The sequence below is a fragment of the Neoarius graeffei genome, chromosome 19 (genome assembly GCF_027579695.1).
Source record: "Neoarius graeffei isolate fNeoGra1 chromosome 19, fNeoGra1.pri, whole genome shotgun sequence".
In the NCBI taxonomy this organism is placed as follows: domain Eukaryota; kingdom Metazoa; phylum Chordata; class Actinopteri; order Siluriformes; family Ariidae; genus Neoarius; species Neoarius graeffei.
In genome coordinates, this window is record NC_083587.1 from 1,035,444 (window position 1) to 1,059,381 (window position 23,938).

At 43.8% G+C, this 23,938-nt stretch overlaps 3 protein-coding genes across 6 annotated transcripts in view; all 3 read left to right on the plus strand.

Annotated features, from left to right (window-relative positions):
* Nucleotides 1-23,938, plus strand: part of LOC132867784 (histone H3-like) — a 1,068,851-nt gene that overhangs the window by 366,162 nt on the left and 678,751 nt on the right. The window lies entirely within an intron of this gene.
* Nucleotides 1-23,938, plus strand: part of LOC132867677 (zinc finger protein 271-like) — a 114,135-nt gene that overhangs the window by 4,193 nt on the left and 86,004 nt on the right. The window lies entirely within an intron of this gene.
* Nucleotides 6,377-10,077, plus strand: LOC132867713 (zinc finger BED domain-containing protein 4-like). 2 transcript variants are annotated; one of them, XM_060900723.1, is made up of 2 exons: nt 6,377-9,267; nt 9,395-10,077. In XM_060900723.1, the coding sequence occupies exons 1-2, from the start codon at nt 8,930-8,932 to the stop codon at nt 9,564-9,566; spliced, it is 510 nt and encodes a 169-aa protein (XP_060756706.1). In that variant the 5' UTR covers nt 6,377-8,929; the 3' UTR covers nt 9,567-10,077. Both variants share the same exon structure in this region; 1 of them encodes a protein (XP_060756706.1).

Sequence of the window (23,938 nt, forward strand, 5' to 3'; positions counted from 1 at the left end):
AGCTTTTGACAGAAGTAGTTTGCGAGTTGTTTTTGTTGACACTTGGGCATTTAAAGATGTCGTCCCGCGGCACGAAGCGGAAGAAAGCCAAAGACTGTCCGGGGCAGAAGAAGATTACTTCTTTCTTTTTCAATGTTGACAGACAATTTGTTACAATTTCCCTCTCAGATAGCCTCAGAATGTCCCATTGGAGCATTTTTCAAAGGCTTTGCACGGCGGGGGGAGACAACCGGCACCCCCCCCCCCCCCCCCCCCCAGCTTCGCTCCCTCACCATGGTGAGCGCCCTCATACTAAATTTTTCTAGAAAAAACCCTGTCTATGGATAAAAAAGTACATTTTCTTCATCATCGAAGCACTAAAAATTTCCATTACATCAAAAAAATATACAAAGGAGTACTGAATTTCTGTGCTTGCCCTATTCATAGCTGAGAAATCCCGCTTGCAATTCTACTTCGCTAATAAAGATGTTTATTCAAATATTCAGATTTTATGCTTCAGATAGCATCAACTAGGCATCCCGCGAGTATAACATTTTATTTAGGCTAGTGGGAAATCCTTATTTATTGTGAATGTCAAGCCATTATTAATAACTTGCATGAATGCTGAAGCGGGATAAACGGGATAATGCAATAAGGCCGGTTCCTCGCGTCAAGCTGCTACTGTATGCATCAAAATTGGTTTATAGCCTGACTCAGGGATGTTCATTTCATGTAAGCCAAGAAGGCTATGATAAAGCTCATCACGAGCGCGACGTAGGCTACCTTTTAAAGTAAGGGGTCGGAAGGTGAATCGGGAAGGCTGCGTTATTTTTAATTAGCCTAACAGGCCTGCTTGCAGTCCGGGTATATGCGCAACGGCAGGCCTGTGTACACGTCTCTCTCTCTCTCTCTCTCTCTCTCTCTCTCACTGTCTCTGTGTGTGGGTATGTGCGCATGTGAACGAGAAGAAAGAGCATTATGAATGAACGGAACGATACACAACGGAATTTTTTTTTTTTTTCCAAAATCGCGAGTCTGATTGTGTGGCGATCGGAATCCATTGTGTGGCGCTGTGCCACACAATGGTCTATGTATGGGAAACCCTGTGTGTGTGTGTGTGTGTGTGTGTGTGTGTGTGTGTGTGTGTATATATATATATATATATATATATATATATATATATACTAGTGCATCTCAAAAAAATTTGAATATTGTGAAAAAGAAGTGAAAATGTTATATATTATAGACTCTTTACACAAACTAAAATGTTTCAAGCATTTTTCTATAATCAGTATGGCATACAGTACAAAAACATAAAAAAAATCTCAAAATATTAGAATATTTCATTTTGAGTTTGAGTAAAACAGTATGAACACAGTGTATCTCTCGGTCTAGTTCAGTACACACAGCCACAATCATGGGGAAGACTGCTGACTTGACTGTTGTCCAGAAGATGATCACTGATGCCCTCCACAAGGAGGGTAAGCCACAAAATTTCATTGCTGAAAAGGGTGGCTGGAAAAGGTTCACAAGCAACAGGGATGGCTGCAGTCTTGAGAGGATTGTCAAGAAAAGTTGATTCAAGAACTTGGGAGAGCTTCACAAGGAGTGGACTGAGGCTGGTGTCAGTGTATCAAGACCCATCACGAACAGACATCTTCAAGAAAGGGGATACAACTTTCGCATTCCTAATATCAAGCTACTCCTGAGCCAGAGACAATGTCAGAAGTGTCTTATCTGGGCTAAGGAGAGAAAGAAATGGACTGTTGCTCAGTGGTCCAAAGTCCCCTTTTCAGATGAACGTACATTTTGCATTTGATTTGGAAATCACGGTTCTAGAGTCTGGAGGAAGAGTGGAGAGGCACAGAATCCAAGGTGTTTGAAGCCCAGTGTGAAGTTTCCACAGTCTGTGATGATTTGGGATGCCATGTCATCTGCTGGTGTTGGTCCACTGTATTTTATCAAGTCCAAAGTCAACACAGCCACCTACCAGGAGATTTTAGAGCACTTTATGCTTCCATCTGCTGACGAGCTTTTTGGAGATGCTGATTTCCTTTTCCAGCAGGACTTGGCACCTACCCACAGTGCCAAAACTACTTCCAAATGGTTTGCTGACCATGATATTACTGTGTTTGATTGGCCAGCCAACTTTCCTGACCTGAACCCCATAGAGAATCTATGGGGTATTGTCAAGAGGAAGATGAGAAACACCCGACCCAAAAATACAGATACGCTGAAGGCCACTATCAAAGCAACCTGGGCTTCAATAACACCTCAGCAGTGCCACAGACTGATCACCTCCATGCCACACCGCATTGATACAGTAATTCATGGTAAAGGAGCCCCAACCAAGTATTGAGTGTATAAATGAATATACTTTTCAGAAGTTGAACATTTCTGTATTGTAAATCCTTTTATTTGATTGATCTTAGGGAATATTCTAATAATTTGAGATACTGGATTTCTGATTTTCATAAGCTATAAGCCATAGTCATCAAAATTAAAACAAAAAAGGCTTTAAATATTTCACTTTACATGTCATGAATATAGAATATATGAAAGTTTACCTTTTTGAATTAAATTATGAAAAAAAGGAACTTTTTCATGGTATTCTAATTTTTTTGAGATTCACTTGTGTATATGTGTGTGTGTGTGTGTGTGTGTGTGTGTATATATATATATATATATCAGGGCTTTACATTAACTTTTTTGCTCACCGGCCACTGTGGCTAGTGGTTTTCCCGAGTCACTAGCCATTCAGCCTTTTCACTAGCCACAATTTTGTTGCCAGGAAATTACAGTTTTTTCTTCACCATCATATGTTAAAGTTCGGAAGATCTAGATTTAATTATGAATGGCAGCGTATAATGTATCTCTACAGTAGCACTCAAGTATTCAGTGCTGTTAAGGTAGCTCCCTATATGAAAACATGCAACCAATTCAGACAAAAATATAAACAGAGTATTCTGTTTATTGAACTCAAATTCAAGCCCCTTACAATATGAAATATCGTATAATATGAAAAATAACATTCAGTACAACTGAACTGATTCTAATATTAAAAGTCCAATTCAAAACATTTATCATTGAAAAACATTTGATGTTTTGATATGCAAGTATTGTGTATTATCAAGCATTATGTATATTATGTATTGTCTATTAATTTTGTGTGTGTGTGTGTGAGTGAACATGTGTAGAGAGAGACATTAAATGTCCTCATTACATTCATCATCAGATGAGTCTGAATGGTCCATGAAAAATGGTCTTCGTGACCTGAGGCTTCCAGCAGGCCGTAAGTTGATAGCTGGGGTGGATCAACTTCTTTACAATTGTGTGAACGTTTCTAAACAGCAGCGCCATCCTCTCCAGCTCAGCCGACTTCATGACCGCCAGGGACTGAAAGCAATGCGGTCCTGTAGTGAACCAGCTGTCTTCGCCTGTTTTGATGTTATAGGACCGATGTGTGCATTTGACTTTTTTCGTGGTCCTTTATAGTTTCGAGTTTAAAATTGCTGGTGCCTGTCTTTGCCAGACTTTCTACAGTCTTCGCAGTACAGGATATTTTCGGTTTTGCTATGAACTAGCCAATCTTGCCCGAACTTCCATTTGTCATTGAACTGTCTTATCTTCCTATTAGCGTCTTGTTCATCTCCATGGCCGCAGCCAGCTCTGAGGCCCCCGCGGTCCAGACCTCAGTCATTTTTAAGAGCTGAAAATACATTTGTACGCTAAATATTCAACTGGATAAAAAAAAATAAAGAATAACATTAAAACGTCTCCATAAAAAGTGCATTGTTAACTCGAGCCGACAATTCCCCTGTGGGAAATTGTGAGAGTGATGCAGTGCGCGTAGCAGTCACAGTTGCAGGAGCTGAGCTGTACTGTGTGAATGTTTGACTTGCCTTGATGCTACAAGCCTGTGTCTCTCTGAGAGGGAGCAGCCCCTCCCTCCTGTGTGTGTGTGTGTGTGTGTGTGTGTGAGAGAGTGAGCAGCCCCTCCCCTACCCGCGCGCTGCGAGCAGAGACGCAGAGAAGCACACAAAAAGGGCAGTTTTTCCTCAGAGGGCACCCTCCAAACAACGGGGGTTTACTGGAAAACGGAAGGCGATATTCACAAAATTCTTTCACATTGAGTGCCACAAGGGTCTCCTGAACACATTGATGTAATTAGTGATGCAGACTGCAGTCAGCATCACTATTGTTCTTCTGCGTGTTTCTTCTTACTTAAATGTACAAATTTCGATTTCAAATAACTCAATAACCGTACGTCGCACACAGACGAGCAATATATCAAAACGTGCGGCTCGATCGGACTCGCTATGCTATTACTTTGTTCGTTATTCTACGATTTTTTTCGCGACATAGTCGCAAAAAAATCGTCCAAAATTTCCCATTCATTTCTATGGAATTAATTGAAAAACATGGCACTTTTTCAAACATCCGCTGCTCTGGCATGCTTTCACCTAGAGACATGATTCAAACTTTAAAATGTAGAGAAACTGCTCCTCTGTCGATCTGCCATTCAACTTTTCTGCTGGATTCTATACTTTTGGATCAGTCCCCGCTCAAACACCATGTGGGTACCTGGAGAAAATCTGGCTTTACAATGGGTGTCTACTGTGTTACACACCAGTGGGGCTCAGGAATTTAGAGTGTAGGCAGCCTGAAAAAAAAAAAAAAGCTCAAACTTTCTCTCTTAAACTGTGATTTCAGCCACAATTCTCACTCTACACACACAATTTTCTCAAAAGTAGTAGCCACACTTGTCCTGATTCACACAATGTGTCTACCTACACGATAGGATTTACAGTTTTTGAATGAGAAGCCTGAAAGTAAGGAGAGGACAGGCGCGCTTCCCCATAGACTCCCATTATAACCATGGCAGAAAAGTCACTCGTCTTTAACTCACTCTAGTGACCTCATTTTTTACACTACAGACAAAAAAAAATACATCAATGTGTTCAGGAGAGCCTTGTGGCGCTCACTATGAAAGAATTTTGTGAATATCTCCTTCTGTTTTCGTGTAAATCCCCATTGTTTGGGGGGGTCCCCCCTGAGGAAAAACTGCCCTTTTTGTATGCTTCTGTCTCTCTGCTCAGCGCGCGGGTGGGGGAGGGGCTGCTCTCTCTCTCTCTCACTCACTCTCTCTCACACACACACACACACACACACACAGGAGGGAGGGGCTGCTCCCTCTCAGAGAGACACAGGCTTGTAGCTTCATGGCAAGTCACACATTCACACAGTACAGCTCAGCTCCAGCAACTGTGACTGCCATGCGCACTGCATCACTCTCACAATTTCCCACAGGGGAATTGTCTCTAGTTTTTTTGTCTGTAGTGTAAAAAATGAGGACACTAGAGCGAGTTAAAAACAAGTGACTTTTCTGCCACGTTTATAATGGGACTATATGGGGAAGCACGCCTGTCCTCTCCTTACTTTCAGGCTTCTCATTCAAAAACTGTAAATCCTATCGTGTAGGTAGACACATTGTGTGAATCAGGACAAGTGTGGCAACTACTTTTGAGAAAATTATGTGTGTAGAGTGAGAATTGTGGCTGAAATCACAGTTTAAATGAGAAAGTTTGAGGTTTTTTTTTCAGGCTGCCTACACTCTAAATTCCTGAGCCCCACTGGTGTGTAACGCAATAGACACCCATTATAAAGCCTGATTTTTGTCCAGGTACCCACATGGTGTTTGAGCTGGGACTGATCCAAAAGTAGAGACCCTAGCAAAAAAGTTGAATGGCAGATCCACAGAGGAGAAGTTTCTCTACGTTTTAAACTTTGAATCATGTCTCTAGGTGAAAGCATGCCAGAGAAGCGGATGTTTGAAAAAGTGCTATTTTTTCAATTAATTCCATAGAAAATGAATTTTGGGTGATTTTTTTCGCTACTACGTCGCGAAAAAATCGTATTTTGATGAACAAACTAATAGCATCGGAAAATTTTGATTTTTCAATTCATATTCATGCATTCTGGGCAATTTAAGGTGAAATTAACAAAATATGAATAATCTTATTTTCATTAACATTATTATATCTATTTGTTTCCATTTCTTGTTCTATCAATTTCTTAGTTACATTTAAAAATTTCCTTTGTTCTTGTTCTCTGTTCGTTTATGCTGTTGATTACTGTTTTACATTAACAATTGTTTGTCTAAGTTTTAGAATAAGCTAAGTTTTGCCTCACCATGCAACTAACTTGTTTATAGAATAAGCTTTGCCTGTAACCCACCCTGTGTGATGTAGACATATATTTTTCTTTTTTGTCATAGTTTCAACTTTGGCTCATATATTCTCAACATTGTAGATATTGAATTCTCACCACTGTAGATATTCTTATAGAAATAGAAGTACAATGAACTTTTTAAATACACCTTTATATAATAGTCACAAGACACACACACACACACACACACACACACAGGCCAGTCCCAAGTCTGGATGAAAGGTGAGGGTGTCATACTAACCCTTATCATGCTGGATTTAAATGGGCATTTTTATTGCCCATGAAGAAGTTTTATTTCTTAATTAATAAAATATCATGAGAATCATTGGACAAACCATACATTTCCTGAAAGGGTGGACTTTGGGGAATAATCTAGTGAGATTTTTGCAAAGCCTTACGTGCTCGGGGGTGATTTATAACCCTAATTGCCTGTTAATTAGCTAATTAACAGGTATGCTCAGGTGAGCCAAAAAGGGGTGAAATGTATTTTTTTTTTAATAAGACAAGATATAAACACCAAATTTTCAGGATATGTCCTTGGGGGAACTAGTAGTAAATTTTTGCAAATTCAGCTCATTTGCATAAACTGTTGCCATGGCAACAGCAGATACCCTAGCAACTGGGGGTATACTGGGTTTAACATGGTCTGGTTGTACCAGAGAGGGTCAGAATAGTTATTATTTTTGTTGTAATGAACTAATGTAGACCTTGTTTGGCTATTTTGATAGATTTCATCATCTTTGGATATTTGAATAATATATGGGATCAGATCTAATTGGGGGCCAAGCAGCAAAGCTGTGCAGGCACCCATAGTGTTTCTACTGTTTCTTATTATTCAACGTTCTTCCGCCTCTGCAAGTCTATGGCAGCCCATAGAACCGTCTGGTAAAAAGTTGTGAAATTTTGCACACTGATTCTAGACAGTCTCAACATTCCTCTCAGCAAATTTCAGGCCTCTACCTCAAACCCTCTAGCGCCACCAACAGGTCAAAGTTGCAGGTACATTTCTGCTTGTAACTTTTGAACCGCTGGTCCGATTTTCAAAAGTTGGTATCCTTGGAATCCTTGGGCCAAGACGAATCCAACGCACCCTATGACGTCATTTTCCGCCTGGATAGTTTTCCCGCCATTTTGAATTTTGTGAAAATCAATTAAAATGCTTCTCCCCCAATTTTTGACCAATTTTTCCCAGACTTGGTACATAGCATAATTGGACCAAGCCGCACAAAAGTTATGCTCAGTGTTTTGAATTTCATAAGCGTTTGGCTGTGGCAGCCAATCAAAGTTGGCTGTGCAGACGCGAAACAGGAAGTGTGCTCATATCTCGGCCGCCCTTTGGCGTATCTTAACGAAACTTGGTGGCATTATGCCCCACCCCTCCAAAAAGGCCCACAAAACATTTGGAACAAATTGGCCGCTAGGGGGCGCTATAACTAGGAAAAATGACTTTTGGCTCATATCTCATGATGCGTTTTGGGTAGAGATGCACCGATACCACATTTGTAAAAACCGATACGAGTATGAGTACTACCATTTCAGTACTTGCCGATACCGAGTACTACCGATACTGTTGATGTTATTAAAATATAGGCTACCTACATATCTATAATCTAACACCCGCGGGCCGCCGCAATGCTCGCAACCACCCACTACAACTCTGCGCACTGACATTCAGTACCCAGCAGAGGGAGACAACTAGTCATGAACGAGTGTATAGAGAAGACGACTCAGCCGTTACAACCAAACGAACATGTCGTCCTCAGCAGTTTGGCGTTTTTATAAAATTTTGGAGGAAGACAGGAGCAAAGTGAAATGCACCATATGCAGTGCAACAATAGCAAGAGGTGGGAAGGAAAGTACTTCATTTAACACCAGCAATTTAATTAAACACCTACGGATATGCCACGCTGAACAGCATGGTCAGTTTGTCAGTGCTAGTAGCAGTCACCAGCAGCAGCCAACTGTGATCGACTTCTTCAAAAAAAAGGAGAAGATGGCAAAAGACAGCCCCAGAGCAAAGAAGATAACCGAGACCATCACCGAATTCATTGCCCTGGATGACCAGCCGTTCTCAGTGGTGGATGACGTGGGATTCCGGCGACTGCTCGAAGTTCTTGAACCCAGGTACGAGCCACCCAGCCGCCGCCGCCATATCACAGATGTGATGCTGCCCAGGGTCTTCGACACCGTTAAGGCCCACGTGCAGAGCTCGGTTGCTGACGTTGAGTCATTGAGCTTCACCACGGACATCTGGAGTAGCAGCCTCTGTCCGATGTCGCTGTTGAGCCTGACAGCTCAATGGATAGATGAAAAGTTTGACCGTCATCAAGTGATGTTGCAGACCAGACCATTCCGAGGCCACCACACCAGCTTGGCAATAGCCAACATCTTCACCGACATGCTGCAGCTCTGGGGTATCAAGACAACCGCTACCCACGTCGTAGTGCACGACAATGCCCGCAATATGGTAAGAGGCATGAGTGATGCTGGCCTTGCCAGTCTGTGCTGCGCGGCACACACCCTCCAGCTGGTGGTTCACGAGGGGCTGCTGTCGCAGAGGAGTGTGGGCGATGCGGTGGCTGTGGGGAGAAGGATAGTTGGCCAATTCAAGAAATCCACCTTGGCCTACTCCAAGCTGGAGGACATCCAGCTTTCGATAAATCAACCCAGCAGGTGACTCCAACAAGATGTCCCAACCAGATGGAACAGCACGCTATATATGATTCAGTCCCTGCTGGACCAGAAACGGGCCCTGGGGATTTACACTTCTGAAAATGAAGTGGACACCCTCAGCGCAAACCAGTGGGCACTGCTGGAAAAAACGGCCAAAGTTCTAGCTCCATTCGAGGAATTGACGAGGCGGGTCAGCTCCTCCACGGCGACGGCAGCAGATATAATCCCAGCCATAACCGTGCTCCTGCGCTTCCTCTCTCGGGAGACTGACGAGGACCAAGGAGTCAGAACTATGAAAGGCACCCTGCTGGCAGCAGTGAAAGCACGTTTCGGAGACAGCGAAAGCAACCCCAACTACACGCTCGCAATGTTACTTGACCCAAGGTAGGGTGTGTGTGTGTGTGTCCGAGAGATGGATGCTTGGGTCACATCGATTGCTTGTACTCATAATATAGGCCTACAAGTAAAACAAATATGCAGACTAAATATTGTCTTCTATGTTTTCGTTCAGGTACAAAACTGGATTTTTCTCCAGCCCATCAACGGCGAAGGAGCTGCTGCTGCAGAAGATGGGCCTAGAGGAGATGACAGACGCGCAGGATGAAGTTGAGCCACTGGCCAAAACGCCACGGATGGACCAGGGTAGCAGCTGTCTCGACAACATATTCAATGAAAGTCAATGAGCACGTAGTAGCACTCTCCCCAAGCACCGTAAGCGGCACTGCTGAATTAGAGGCACACCTCGGGGAGGCTCCTCTGGCCCGTAGGGACGAGCCACTTACCTACTGGAAAGTGAACAAAAGTAGGTTCCCTACTCTAGCTAAAATGGCCCGCCGGTACTTATCTGCACCTTGTAGCAGTGTTGAGAGCGAGCGGTTGTTCAGCTCTGCTTCAAATGTTGTAACTGACGCAAGAAACTGACTGACACCTGAACATGCTGAAATGCTTTTGTTCATTAAAAAAAACCTGCCTCTAACTTTCAAAAAATAGGCACCTTCATAAAGTTAATAGGCCTATTTTAATCGGTTATTGTTGTTGCAATGTTCGCAAAATGCCTGCAAGAATGCTTAGTTCAGAGTATGCCTACACGTTGTCAGTCGTAGGCTATGTTTAATGAAGATGGCAAAGCCATTAAAGTTGTTTTCTTAAATCTTTTTTGCTATATATAATAAAAAAAATCGAATTTAAATAAAACTGGCATTTATGATTATTTATTTGGTTGTGGGCCGTAGAAACAACTCACTGTCAAGCTCAGGAATTGAGACAAGTGTTAATTTCATTAGAACTCAAAAAACTGTTCAACAACCCATATTTTCCCTGACGATGATGTGTTTTGTGCATTCATGAAACAGTGGTTCCGTCACACAGTGGCCAACATCTTCCTCTGATGCTGTCATTTTAAACATCGCGGAACTGCCTCTTCCACACTCCACTCGCTTTCACTTCCAGGCCGACCCAACATTTTCTTTTTTTTTTTTAAATTTATTTATTTTTTTATCTTGGCTAATTCACTAGGCCTGTGTGTAAAGTCCAACACCCGTGAACAACATTCTACAGTCAACCAAGATAGCAACAATGTTGCGGAAGACTACCGATGGTGGAATGGAGGGGGTAAGCGACCAACGGAGTGAAATGAACACACATGGGGCAATGGGGGTGTCTTTTATTGACCTAACTGTGACTACAAATTCTGATAGTGGTATTTTCTTTTTTTTGAAGCGAAAAATAAATCGTATTTATGAACTCACGTTTCTGTCGTGTGATGTACGAACCCCTGATGCCCGAGTTGGCTTAGCCTGGGTCTCTCTTTCTACGGGCGTGCCCTCCGTAGGTGGCTGGTGTAGCCTAGTGGTGCTAAGTCTCCACTCTGGAAATTTTGGAATTTGAATTGAACGCACATTTATAAACACACGCAGGCCATTTACGATATAGGGTTTGTTAAAAAAAAACATTTTTTCAAAAATTGCAGCATTTGAATATTTAATAGGCCTACTTTATCTATTTCCCGTGAATGTTGTTTTCTAACTGGAGTGATCATGCACACGGGTTCACATTGACAATCTCCGCTGCTCCAGAAGCGCAGAGTAGCCTTGAGTCCACGTCACACAGCCAAACAGCGCCTCTTCACGGTAGCGCTTATCTTTTGCAACATTGTTACAATAATGTTGCAAAACCTAAGCGCTGCTGCGCTAGGCCTACTAGGCCTACATAACAATGTTGCAAAAGAAGCGCTACCGTGAAATGAAGAGGCGCTGTCTGCTGGCAGTGTAACGTGGACTACAAGGCTATCTGCGCTTCCGTGTGCAACCTCTCTCGATTGTCGCGCAACATTCACTCCCAGAAAACTACACTCATTGCAAATAGCCTACACAAAGAATTAAATATTTAGCTGCTGCAATTTCTGAAAAAGGCTGCTATTTATTTGGATTAGATTACAATGTCCAACTTTCGAAGTCAAGAAAGACTTGCACTCTTGCAACATGTAAGACCAATTGTTGATGAAGGGAGGAGAGAGCAGCGAGTTACCACATGCAGCGTGATCATTTCACTCCGCTGGTCACTTACCCCCTCTATCATCGGCCTTCCGCAACATTGCGGTCTTGGTTGACTTAAGGGTTGTTCTGGTGGTGCGCTTAAACTACTCCAATTACATTTAGCAACAAGACAAGGGCGTAAAAGGGAGGAGCAGTGACCATCGCAACATCACAGAGAGCGCACAAGATAACAGTGGCGGCCGGCGACGATGTATTATTTAATTTCCATCGCCAGTAATGCAGACTAAAATATGCCCCTCCCTCCTCTCATGTGCATGTGCGCACATCCTGCTGTGTGCTGCAGGAGAGTTGAATGCCTCGAGCACGCTCTTGTTCAGTCGCAGAACTTGTTAGGCAGACGCTGTTGCTGTCCATTCGCAACATCGCGTCCCGTGCTCGTGGAGCTCCATACCTGTAGATGGGACGTCAATTTCCTTGGTCTTAGCGTTGCCCTCAACTGAAACAAGTTGGAAAACTCAATCAGCCATTTCTTAAAGCTCTCTCTCTGTCTTCACTCTTAAACTCTCCTGGTTGGACTCGTACTTAAAAACTCTGCCGGTTGGATTCACCTATACAAAAATCCGATTTTCATTTTTGTTAGTGAGTAGCCTGTCCTACAAAACCCTTACCTAGGCGAATAGCCAACATTAAAAAAGGACAACGTTGGGGATCTTAGCGTAGGCCTATCTGCGTATGGCAGCGAAAGGGAGTGGAGTGTGGAGAGATGTTTAAAATGACAGTGTTGGGGAAAGATGTTGTGACGGCACTGTTTCATGACTACGCAAACACATCGTCGTCATGGAAAAATGGGTTGTTGTCGAACAATTTTTTTTGTCTTCTGACGAAATTAGCCTACGCTCAATGCTTGAGATTTACAATTTTTTTCCTGGGAGAGGCTTTTTTTCCTCAAACCGACGCTGGCAAAAGGCGCTTCACGGAACACTATCGGCGCATGGTATAGCCTATCATATTATGCTCAAGCCTGAGCTCAACAATGCTTCAGTTTTTTTTTCTCTCTCGAATGGAACAAAAAGCGCTGCGGGGAACATTGGTATCGGCGCATGGGATCGGCTCATGGGATCGGCACTGGTATCGGTTCATGGTATCGGCAACTGTTTGACAAGTACGAGTATGAGTATATTAGTGGAGTATCGGGGCCGATATCGGTATCGGTGCATGCTTAGTTTTGGGTAGAAACAAAATTCCACTAACACTGGAATCCTTTGGTCAAGATGAATCCGTCGCACCCTATGACGTCATATTCTGCCTTGAGGATTTTCCGCCATTTTGAATTTTGTTAAAATCAAAGACATTCTCTGGCAACCCATAGAACCGTCTGACGAGAGGTTGTGAAATTTGGCACACTAATTCTAGGCTGCCTCAAGGTTCTTGTCAGCAAATTTCAGCTCACCACCTCAAACTCTGTAGCGCCACCAACAGGTCAAAGTTGGAAGTACATTTCTGCTTGTTACTTTTGAACCGTACGTCTGATCGTCAAAATCTTAGTATTGCTGGAATCCTTCAGTCAAAATGAATCCAACACGCCCTATGGCGTCGTGTTCCACCCGGTAGATTTTCCGCCATTTTGAATTTTGTGAAAATCAATTAAAATGCTTCTCCTCCCTCAATTTTTTGACCAATTTTTCCCAGACTTGGTATGTAGCATAATTGGACCAAGCCGCACAAAAGTTATGCTCAGTGTTTTGAATTTCATAAGTGTTTGGCCATGGCAGCCAATCAAAGTTGGCTGCACAGACATGAAACAGGAAGTGTGCTCATATCTCGGCCGCCCTTTGGCGTATCTTAACGAAACTTGGTGGCATTATGCCACACCCCTCCAAAAAGGCCCACAAAATATTTGGAACAAATTGGCCGCTAGGGGGCGCTATAACTAGGAAAAATGACTTTTGGCTCATATCTCATGATGCGTTTTGGGTAGAAACAAAATTCCACTATCTCTGGAATCCTTGGGTCAAGACAAATCCATCGCACCCTATGACATCATATTCTGCCTTGAGGATTTTCCACCGTTTTGAATTTTGTTAAAATCAATGAAATTCTATGGCAACCCATAGAACTGTCTGAGGAGAGGTTGTGAAATTTGGCACACTGATTCTAGGCTGCCTCAAGGTTCTTGTCAGCAAATTTCAACTCACCACCTCAAACTTTCTAGCGCCACCAACAGGTCAAAGTTGGAAGTACATTTCTGCTTGTTACTTTTGAACCATACGTTTGATCGTCGAAATCTTAGTATCGCTGGAATCCTTCGGTCAAAACGAATCCAACGCGCCCTATGGCGTCATATTCCACCCTGTAGATTTTCCGCCATTTTGAATTTTGTTAAAATCAATTAAATTGCTACTCCTCCCTCAATTTTGGACCATTTTTGTCCCCAAACTCACTGCATAACATCTTTGGAGTAAGCCACACAAAAGTTATCCAAGGGATTTTTGATTTTCATAATACTAGGCTCAAAAGCTTGGTATCCCTGGAATCCTTGGGCCAAGACGAATCCAACGCACCCTATGACATCATTTTCTGCCAGGATAGTTTTCCTGCCATTTTGAATTTTGTGAAAATCAATTAAAATGCTTCTCCTCCCTCAATTTTTGACCAATTTCTCCCAAACTTGGTACATAGCAACTTTGGACTAAGTTGCACAAGGGCATTACCTGGCCCAAATGCATTCTGCTGGCCTGACGACTAGGCTCATATTCTGCTTGGCCCCCACATTGCTGCTTGTTTACCACATTATTTTATCTGTTCTTCTATTTCAGTCATAGCAACCAACATTTATACTTCATTCTTTAATCACTAAAAGTTGATATACACGTGTAGCCATGTTTCTTGGCAGTGTATCCTGAAATTTTGATATTAATATACAAAGTCTGAACGATTTTACACCATCTGAAGCTAAAGCGCGTGTGTTGAAATGCTGTTTTACGATTTGGCGCCATATTCGGCGAGTTGTAAACCGAGCGTGACGTCGCGCACTCTGATTGGCTGCCGAGTTCAAAATGAAACCGTTTGTTAACACCCGATAGTTAAATTATGCACGATCGTATTTATGAATGAATGACACCACTGAACTCTCTAGCGGAAGAGGCAGAAAGTGGTATAAAGATGGCGACGATCGGACAATGAGAAGTTTGTTTGTTTTTAGCTCAAACTGTTTACCTGGCCTTTGGCCTGGTTGGGGAGCGTGGAGTTTGAACATATTTCTATTTGAATTTCACCGTTCTGATGGTCTCCTTGCCGCAACCGTCTTCGTCTACAAGAAGCTATTTTCCTGCCAAAATGACGCTTCCGAACAGCGCCGAACATCTCTGAAGATGCACGAAGACGACACACTCCTGCCGCGGAGCGGAGGGTGATGAAAACAAAGATGGCGGACCTCGTATTGAAAAGGTGCATTTTACGAACAATTTCTTCACAATTCTGGGTAAAATATGAGTAATAAAATTGTTAATTTGTATTGAAAACGTACTGGCCTGCCTGAACCACTGTTTGGCCAAATTTAGTGGCCCGAACTGGCCCGAAAGACAAACACCGCCGGGCCATCGGGCAAGTGCTAATGTCTAGGCCTGCCCCCACTGCCTGACTCAGGCCGGGGAGCCGTCCGGCCTTCAGCTGACACCCCCACCCCCCAGGTGGGTTAGGTAATCCGCCACAACCATCTGTGCCCCTGTCCTGTGGACCATCTCGAACTTAAATGGCTGAAGGGCTAGAGAACGAGTGATCTGCTCGTTGGCATCCTTCATGCGGTGGAGTCACTGGAGCTAGGCATGGTCAGAACAGAGGGTGAATGGGCATCCTAGCAGGTAGTAGCAGAGAGTGAGTACTGCCCACTTGATGGCCAAACACTCCTTTTCCATGGAGAGCTTGCGGCTGATGGACAGCACTGGACGCTCCTCCCCCTCCACCACCTGGGACAAAACGGCCCCCAGCTCTCTGTCCGATGCATCAGTCTGTAAAACAAAAGGGAGCAAAAAGTCAGGAGAATGCAGCAGCGGGCCCCCACACATAACCGCTTTTACCTGAGCAAAAGCCCGTTTGCATGGCTCCATCCACTGGACTGGATCTGGCGCCCCCTTTTTAGTGAGGTCAGTCAGCGGGCTGGTAATGTACGAAAAGTTAGACACGACCCACCTATAATAGCCAGCCAGCCCCAGGAACTGCCTGACCCCCCTTTTTGGTCTTGGGTTGCAGGCAGGCCACAATCACTGCAGTCTTATCAATTTGGGGATGGACCTGCCCATGACCCAAGTGGAAGCCCAGATACTGTACTTCCACCCATCCAACTGCACACTTTTTTTTTTTTTTTTGGGGGGGGGGGGGGGTTTGCTGTGAGCTCAGCAACCTCAGAACTACCCTCAGATGATGTAGGTGCCACTCCCAATCATTTATAGTAATGATTATATCATCTAAGTAGGCCACCACATACGCATTGTGGGGAAGGAGAATTTGGTCCATGAGACGCTGAAACATCCCCGGAGCCCCAAACGACCCGAAAGGAAGGGTGACACATTGGTGTAAGCCAAATGGTGTGGAAAAGGCTGTTTTCTCACAAGATAATGGAGTCAAGGGGATCTGCCAGTATTCCTTTGTCAAATCCAGTGTTGCGTAAAAGCAAGCTGCGCCTAACTGATCGAGCAGTTCATCAATGCGGGGCATCGGATATGTGCCAAGTTTACACACACAGAGTTGATTTTTCTATCGTCTAAACAAAACTGGACCAGCCCATCGGTCTTGGGTACCAAGACCACCGGGCTGCTCCAGTCGCTGTGCGACTCCTCAATTACTCCCAGGCTTTCGTCTAAACGGGGGAACAGGGGCACTGCGCCCTCTTACTCTCGGCGTGCGCCCCCTTACCGACTCCATGAAAACATCCCAGCAACACTACGTGACAATGTGTCTGATCATCAAATACGTTATAATTGCTCCAAAAATATTCCAATCATAGTAGATACACTGCCAGACAGTGCAAAAACAATCCGAATTGGCGTTTTCCAGACTGAGGCGCCATGTTGTTTAGTTGTTTACTTGTCGCGGCTGCTCTCGCGAGATTTGACATGGGTTACATACAAGGTCAGCTGACTTGTAGCGCGAGATTTCTCGAGACTGAATGACCTTTCACCCACCGGCACGGGAGCTTTTGACAGAAGTAGTTCGCGAGTTGTTTTTGTTGACACTTGGGCATTTAAAGAAGTCATCCCGTGACACGAAGCGGAAGAAAGCCAAAGACTGTCTGGGGCAGAAGAAGATTAGGCCAAATAAAAAAAAAAAAAATGGTGTGTTTCCGGTAACCCGACCGATCGAGAATTTCCGCATCGAAATTGCCGACCGTAAAGTTTTTATTACAAATTTCCCTCGATATTTTAGTGTAAGCGGCATTAGTTTGTCATAATTTTTTTGTTTCAACGCATTCAAGTTGTGAAAGAAACGATAAAAAGTAAAATGTTTCGCCACTTCTATCAGCCCTCCTGCATAAACTGAGCCGAGCCGCCATTTTGAATCCTCATTCAAGGCTGTAATGCAGATTGCTTCCTTTTCAGTATACAAGTGCACTTCCATGGCAGGGAAAAACACTACATTTTGCCACCTATGTAGTCCCCTATTTATACAAATAGGAGTCATTCAGGATTCAGCCATGTTTTTGCTCGACCCAAGTTCTACAGTAGGCTAGGCTAGGCCGTCTGCTTTTAATGGAAGTAGCCTAGCCTAGGACGTTATTTTCACGTTATTTCTTGATAAGGTGTTTTCACGTTATTACATGAAAATATCATGAAAGATCGCTTCCGTAGATCATAACTCGATCTCTCGCTATATATATATTTTTTTATTCGTTTAAAGATTTAAAACACTTTATTTTATTATGATGTGTGGTATAAAGGATTCTGTGCCAAAATACTATTTTGTAAGATGCTTACTTGTGTTAATTTTTTCAAACAAAATAAAAAAAAAATTAAGAAAAAAAAAACTTTCCTACCTACCGACCTTATTTTAGTATTTCATGTTACCGGAAACACTTTTTTTTTTTTTTTGGCCTTACTTCTTTCTTTTTCAATGTTGACAGACAATTAGTTACAATTTCCCTCTCAGATAGCCTCAGAATGTCCCATTGGAGCATTTTTCAAAGGCTTTGCACGGCGGGGGGGGGACAACCGGCACGGCGGGGGGGGGGGGACAACCGGCACGGCGGGGGGGGGCGGGGGGGGACAACCGCGCGCCCCCCCCCCGCTCCCTCGCCATGGTGAGCGCCCTCATACTAAATTTTTTTAGAAAAAACCCTGACTCCCATCTTAAGCATAGCCTGAAGTTCATCCCGCACCACATTTTTCTTGTGTTCAGGGAGCTGATATGGGTGGCTGCACACAACCACCCTTTGGGGAGTCTCAATGTGGTGTTCTATGAGGTTGGTGCAACCAAGGAGGGGTGAGAACACATCAGAGAATTCCTCCTGCAACCTAATTACCTGTGCTCTCTGGGACGGTGAGAGGTGGTCTCCACAGGAGACCGGGATGAATTGGGCTGCGCTTTTTGGACTTCCCTCCAGTCATTTCATTTTTACTTTGAGAAGGCTCCTCCTCCCAATTTTCTTTAATAATGTCTAAGACACCATGGGGCTTGTGCCCATACAGCAATTCAAATAGGGAAAACCTGGTGGAGGCTTTGGGACCTCGTGCACTGCAAACAACAGAGGGTCAAGCCACCTGTCCGAATTTTCAGCATCCCTATGAATGAACTTACGAATCATGTTCTTAAGTGTTTGGTTAAATCATTCGACCAGCCTGTCCATTTGCGGATGATGAACACTAATACAAATCAATTTAATCCCCAATAATTTGTGTAATTTGTGCAGTGTATGTGACAAATTTAGTGCCTTGATCAGTCAGAATGTCTTTTGGAATCCCGACTCAAGAGATAATGCAAAATTGAATTGAATGCCTTTATTGTCATTGCACAGATATACAACGAAATTTCAGTGCAACTCCTCAAGTGGTATATCCAGTATAAAAATAAAAGTATAATATTAAATAAGTGTAATATAAAAAATAGATTAAAACACATTTTAAATTTTAAAAAGGCTAATATAAAATAAGTAATATAAAACAGCACACATCACATACAGCAGACATTGACATAAAACAAGTTAATATATAGATGAGTAATTACACTTGTATTGGACAGTCCAGAAAACATTGCACAGAATATTGCACATACTTCAATGAAGAGTTGAGTTGTTTTATGGCACTTAGATAAAAACTCATGAGTCTGGAGGTGGGGGCCTGTATGAAGCTACAGTGCCTTCCAGAAGGCAGCAGCATGAACAGGCTGTTTCCTGGGTGAGAACAGTCCTTAATGATGTTTTCTGTACGGCGCAAGCATCTGGTGTTGTATATATCTGTCAGTGAGGGCAGCTGTGTCCGTATAATGTCCTGTGCCGACTTCCTGGCTCTCTCCAGAGCCTTTTTGTCAGCCATGGTGCAGCTCTTAAACCACACCAAGATGTTGTGGGTGATGATGCTTTCCACAGAACATTTGTAAAAGGACAACAGCAGTTTCTGGGACAGGTTGACTTTTCTCAGTGACCTCAAAAAGTACAGTCTCTGCTGTGCTTTTTTTCATAAGAACAGTGGTGTTAAATAGTCCATGTGAGGTCCTGAGAGATATGTGTTCTCAAGAATCTGAAGTTGCTGACCCTCTCCACAATGTACCATTTGATGTAAAGAGGGGCAGGTTTTTGCCTCTTCATCTGAAAATCTATGTACTAACACCTTCTGCGTGCTTCGGCAGCGCATTGATACGGAGCTCAGGTATCAATGCACTGCCGAAGCGCGCAGAAGGTGTTAGTACGCCTGTCATTATAGTGCGGACTTTCCATAGCATAGAAAATCGCTACGTTTCAATTTGTGTAACTGAACTTGTTTCATGTCACTGGTCATATAAACCTATGTAAACAGGAAAAACGCAGAAGAGTTTGGTCGCATCTAACTACAGCCCCAAAAAATACCATTGGCCATGCTGAGCCTAGCTACATTGCTAACAGGAGTGACAGCGCGTCTGACTGACTGGGACGTCGCGCAAAGCTCGGAGAGGTACGGAGCAGCTCGTCTTAATTCAGATAAGAGCATATTTCATTATGGAAGTACGGTGGACTGTTCTTTTAAGTCCTTGATCTATCTGCAGATGTGATGGCTGACACCCAGACTGTAAAGTTTGGACATCATTCTGCTGGGTGTGATAATATTAAAAGCAGAACTAAAGTTCATGAACAGCATTCTTACATATGCGCCGGGTCGTTCCACATGCGTCAACACGCTGTGGAGGGCTGTGTTGATGGCATCTCCTGTTGGCTCTGTATGCAAATTGATGCTGATCCAAACTGGGAGGGGGAGAGGCTTTGATGTGTTTTAGCATTAGCCTTTCAAAGAACTTCATAACCATTGAGGTAAGAGCTACAGGTCTGTAGTTACATAGGCTGCTGACAGATGGTTTCTTAGGGATGGGAACAATGGTGGCAGATTTGAAGCATTTGGGGACAGTACAGGAGGCTAGAGAGAGGTTGAAGATAGAAGTGAATACCTCAGTCAGCTGGTCCGCTCAGCCCTTCAGTACTCTTCCTGGGATACCGTTGGGATTGGCAGCCTTCCTGGGGTTCACACCATGGAGCACTCTCCTGACCACCTCCATACTCACTGAGTGCCAGGTCGCTCATGGGTGATAACAGTGTGGACCCAGTCTCTGGCTCAGTCACCTCAAAACGTGCGAAGAAATGGTTGAGCTCCTCTGCTAGGTTCCTGCTGGTACTGGTGTTTGAATTTGTGGAGCCCTTAAGGTTTGTGGGGTGCTGGATTCCCTGCCAGATGCGCTGGGGGTCCCCCTCACAGAAGTGTCCCTCGATTTTCCTACTGTAGGCTGCTTTTGCCTCTTTGATTCCCCTTTTTAGGTTGGATCTGGCAACGTTGTACACTTCCATGTTGCCAGACCTAAAGGCTGTGTCACGGTCTCTCAGCAGCTGCTAGACATCCCTAGTCATCCACAGTTTGTTGTTTTGATAACATCATATTCATTTCTCAACAGTGACCTTTTTCAATACAAGTATGAATGTAAAACAAAACCATGGATGTATAGTCCTCTAAATCCTGTTGTGCAAATAGGTCCCAATTGGTGCATTCAAAGCAGTCCTGCAGTTGTGGAATTGCGTTCTCAGGCAAAATCCTTGTGTCTCTCACTCTAGGCATAGTTTTCTTAGTGAGAGGTCTATATGCTGGGGTGAGAAAGAGGGATAAATGGTCAGACTGGCCTAAGTGAGGATGGGCAGAGACTTTTTATAGCCTTCCCTAATGTTACTGTATACGTGGTCCAGTGTGTTTTGACCTCTCATTGGACATGTAACATGCTGGTGGAATGTAGGGAGGACAGTCTGTAGGTTTACATGATTAAAGTCCCCAGCCGCAATAAAAATCCCAACGGGATGCAAAGACTGCAGTATGCTAATGGATGTTAGCAAGATATTTAATGCTACATTAGCATTAGTGCTGGGTGGTATGTAAACAGCCATGACAATAACAACGGTAAACTCACGCAGCAGACAGAAAGGCCAGTATCTCAGTGTGACAAACTCCAGATCAGGTGAGCAGTATCTCTCAATCACTGTAGCATTTGTACACCACCTGTTAGAGTAGATGCACAGCCCTCCGCCTCTGCTCTTACCGGACTCACCGTTTCTGTCAGCCCGGTGCGCTGTGCGTCCCGTTAGCATGATAGCCTTGTCCGGGACTCCCGAGTGCAGCAACGTCTCTGTTATCACCATCAGCAAGCAGTTCTGCATTGATTTTTGTGCATTGATAATCAACGTTAGCTCATCCATCTTATTATTAAGCGATCTGGCGTTGGTCAGGAAGATGCTGGATAGCACTGGCCTATGCGGGGCTTTCCTCAGTCGGGCCTGAATGCCGGCTCTGCAGTCGCGGTTCTGGCATTGTTCCCCGCACTGCCTCTTGCGTCTTCCGCCTGGTATGGTGATCCACGAACACTCCGCTGGTCATGCGATCTCTGGCGGCAGATAGTTGATGTAAAAACTTTTGGTGAAATCCAGGTCACCGCACAGTGTCCCAGTCCTTAACAAGTCTTGCCATTTGTATGTCAAGGTTCCCGCCGATGGAAAAAACAAAAACAAGACTGACAAAAGGAACAGCCGCATCGAGGAGAGTGAAGTTGCTGCATTCTTATGCGCCACCATCTTGCAAAGTTCATGGGAAGAGCACCTCCACAACACTGTGTGCTGAGATATTGTGGAGAGGCGCTGCTTCCGGGTATCACGTTGCATGATCCACAATGACTAATACAAAGCGATATCCGCATGCAGATCAATCTAATGGCCTGATGAGATCCATGCCAGTTCTTTCTAAGGGGATCCCCATCCGTGGCAATGGGCTTAATGGCACTTTTGGTGTGGCTGCTGGATTTACCAGCTGACATTCACGACAAGCCGCACACCACTTGTGGTCATCAGCACAAATCCCTGGCCAATAGAAACGGGCCATGAGTTGATTTAGTGTTTTATTCTGCCCCAAATGCCCAGCCATAGGATTATGATGAGCCACATGGAATAAAAGTTCCCTGTGGCTCTTTGGGACCAACATCTGTGTTATCTTTTCCTTAGTTTGAGTGTCCTGCATCACTCAATACAGCCTATCCTTGATGATACAAAAATGCAGGCAGGAAAGCGCAATGTTAGGCTGGAGGATTTGACCATCAATTACTTTCACTTGGTCAAAGGTGTGTCTCAGAGACTCGTCACAAGCCTGCTCCAATGGGAAGTTCCCTAAGGGATTCCCCAGAGAGGAAGGAGGGCTCTCCCCACTCTGTGTTGTCATGACATGGAACTGATGCAGAAGTGCCTGAGGCCGCCTCCCCAGCCAATGTTGCGGCAGGATCCTCCAGGGATGTGCTACTGCCGGACTCGCCCACGATTATTTGTTTCATTCATGTTTTAAACCCTGGCCAGTCGGTCCCCAGGATCAGTGCGTGAGTGAGACTCGAACTAACTGCGGTCTCTATGCTATGTTTTTCTCCACACAAGTGGATAGTGATGGGCATCAGCAGATATTTTTGTACATCACTGTGCACACACTTAACCTTCACCAAACGTTCATTGCCCAGTGCCCCGCATGGAGTCAGGCTTTGATGTATGGAGGTCTGATTACAACCTGAATCCACCACAACCTGATGTGTACCCCCTTGAATACTCACAGCTATTCTGTACACCCCTGCTCGATCAGGGGAAGCCTGAAGTGCATTGGGGACACGAACCAGTAGCCCTGCCTCCTTGCGGAAGTGCTAATTTCCCACTTTCCCTTCACATTTACAGACCTGCCTGGTTCTGGCGGGCATGGATGAGTTCATTTGAGAGGGTTAATGGCAGTACAGACTAGGGCTGCACAATTGATCATAATAAAATCTCAATTCACACCTCTATGCAATCTCCTTTCTAAATGTCAACGATTCTTCTGCAGTTTATTACATAAGCTGCATCAAAACAAGTGCTCCTTCTTTTCCAAAGGGAATCTCAAGCGCCCCCTAATTCTGCATCATCTTGGCTTTCTCCCTCAACCAATGACAATGCAGCTTTTCACCATGTGGTGCAGTGTAGCAGAAAGGTGGTAGTAGAGGAGCAGAGCGAATGAGTGTGAGAGAGAAGCAGAGAAAAGTTTATGGTAAGAGGAAATTAAAAAAAAAAACCCTGAAATGAATCCAGAAGAAAACCCAACTGATAGTGGTGCAAACCAAGTGAACAATCCCACTGTGCTCATACCAAAAAAAGGTTCCATTCAGTGGTGTGGAAATATTTTGGATTTAGGCAAGATGATAGTCAATCTCAAATACATTGTAAGCAGTGTTTTGACATCAATTTTTTTTATTAGCTTTTTACCATAGCAAGCTCTATATACAGTGCTCAGCATAAATCAGTACACCCCCTTTGAAAAGTAACATTTTAAACAATATCTCAATGAACACAATTTCCAAAATGTTGACAAGACAAAGTTTAATATAACATCTGTTTAACTTATGTGAAAGTAAGATTAATAATATAACTTAGATTACACATTTTTTCACTTTTACTCAAATTAGGGTGGTGCAAAAATGAGTACACCCCACAACAAAAACTACTATATCTAGTACTTTGTATGGCCTCCATGATTTTTAATGACAGCACCAAGTCTTCTAGGCATGGAGTGAACAAGTTGGTGACATTTTGCAACATCAATCTTTTTCCATTCTTCAACAATGACCTCTTTTAGTGACTGCATGCTGGATGGAGAGTGATGTTCAACTTGTCTCTTCAGAATTCCCCAAAGAAAATAATTTCTTTACGCCACAAAGGTGAAGGCTACAAGAAGATCAGCAAAGCTTTACTTACCAGTCAGAATACTGTAGCAAAAGTGGTACAAAAATTTAAGAAAGATGAAACTGCAACCATCTCACAGAGACGTCCAGGTCGCCCACGGAAGTTA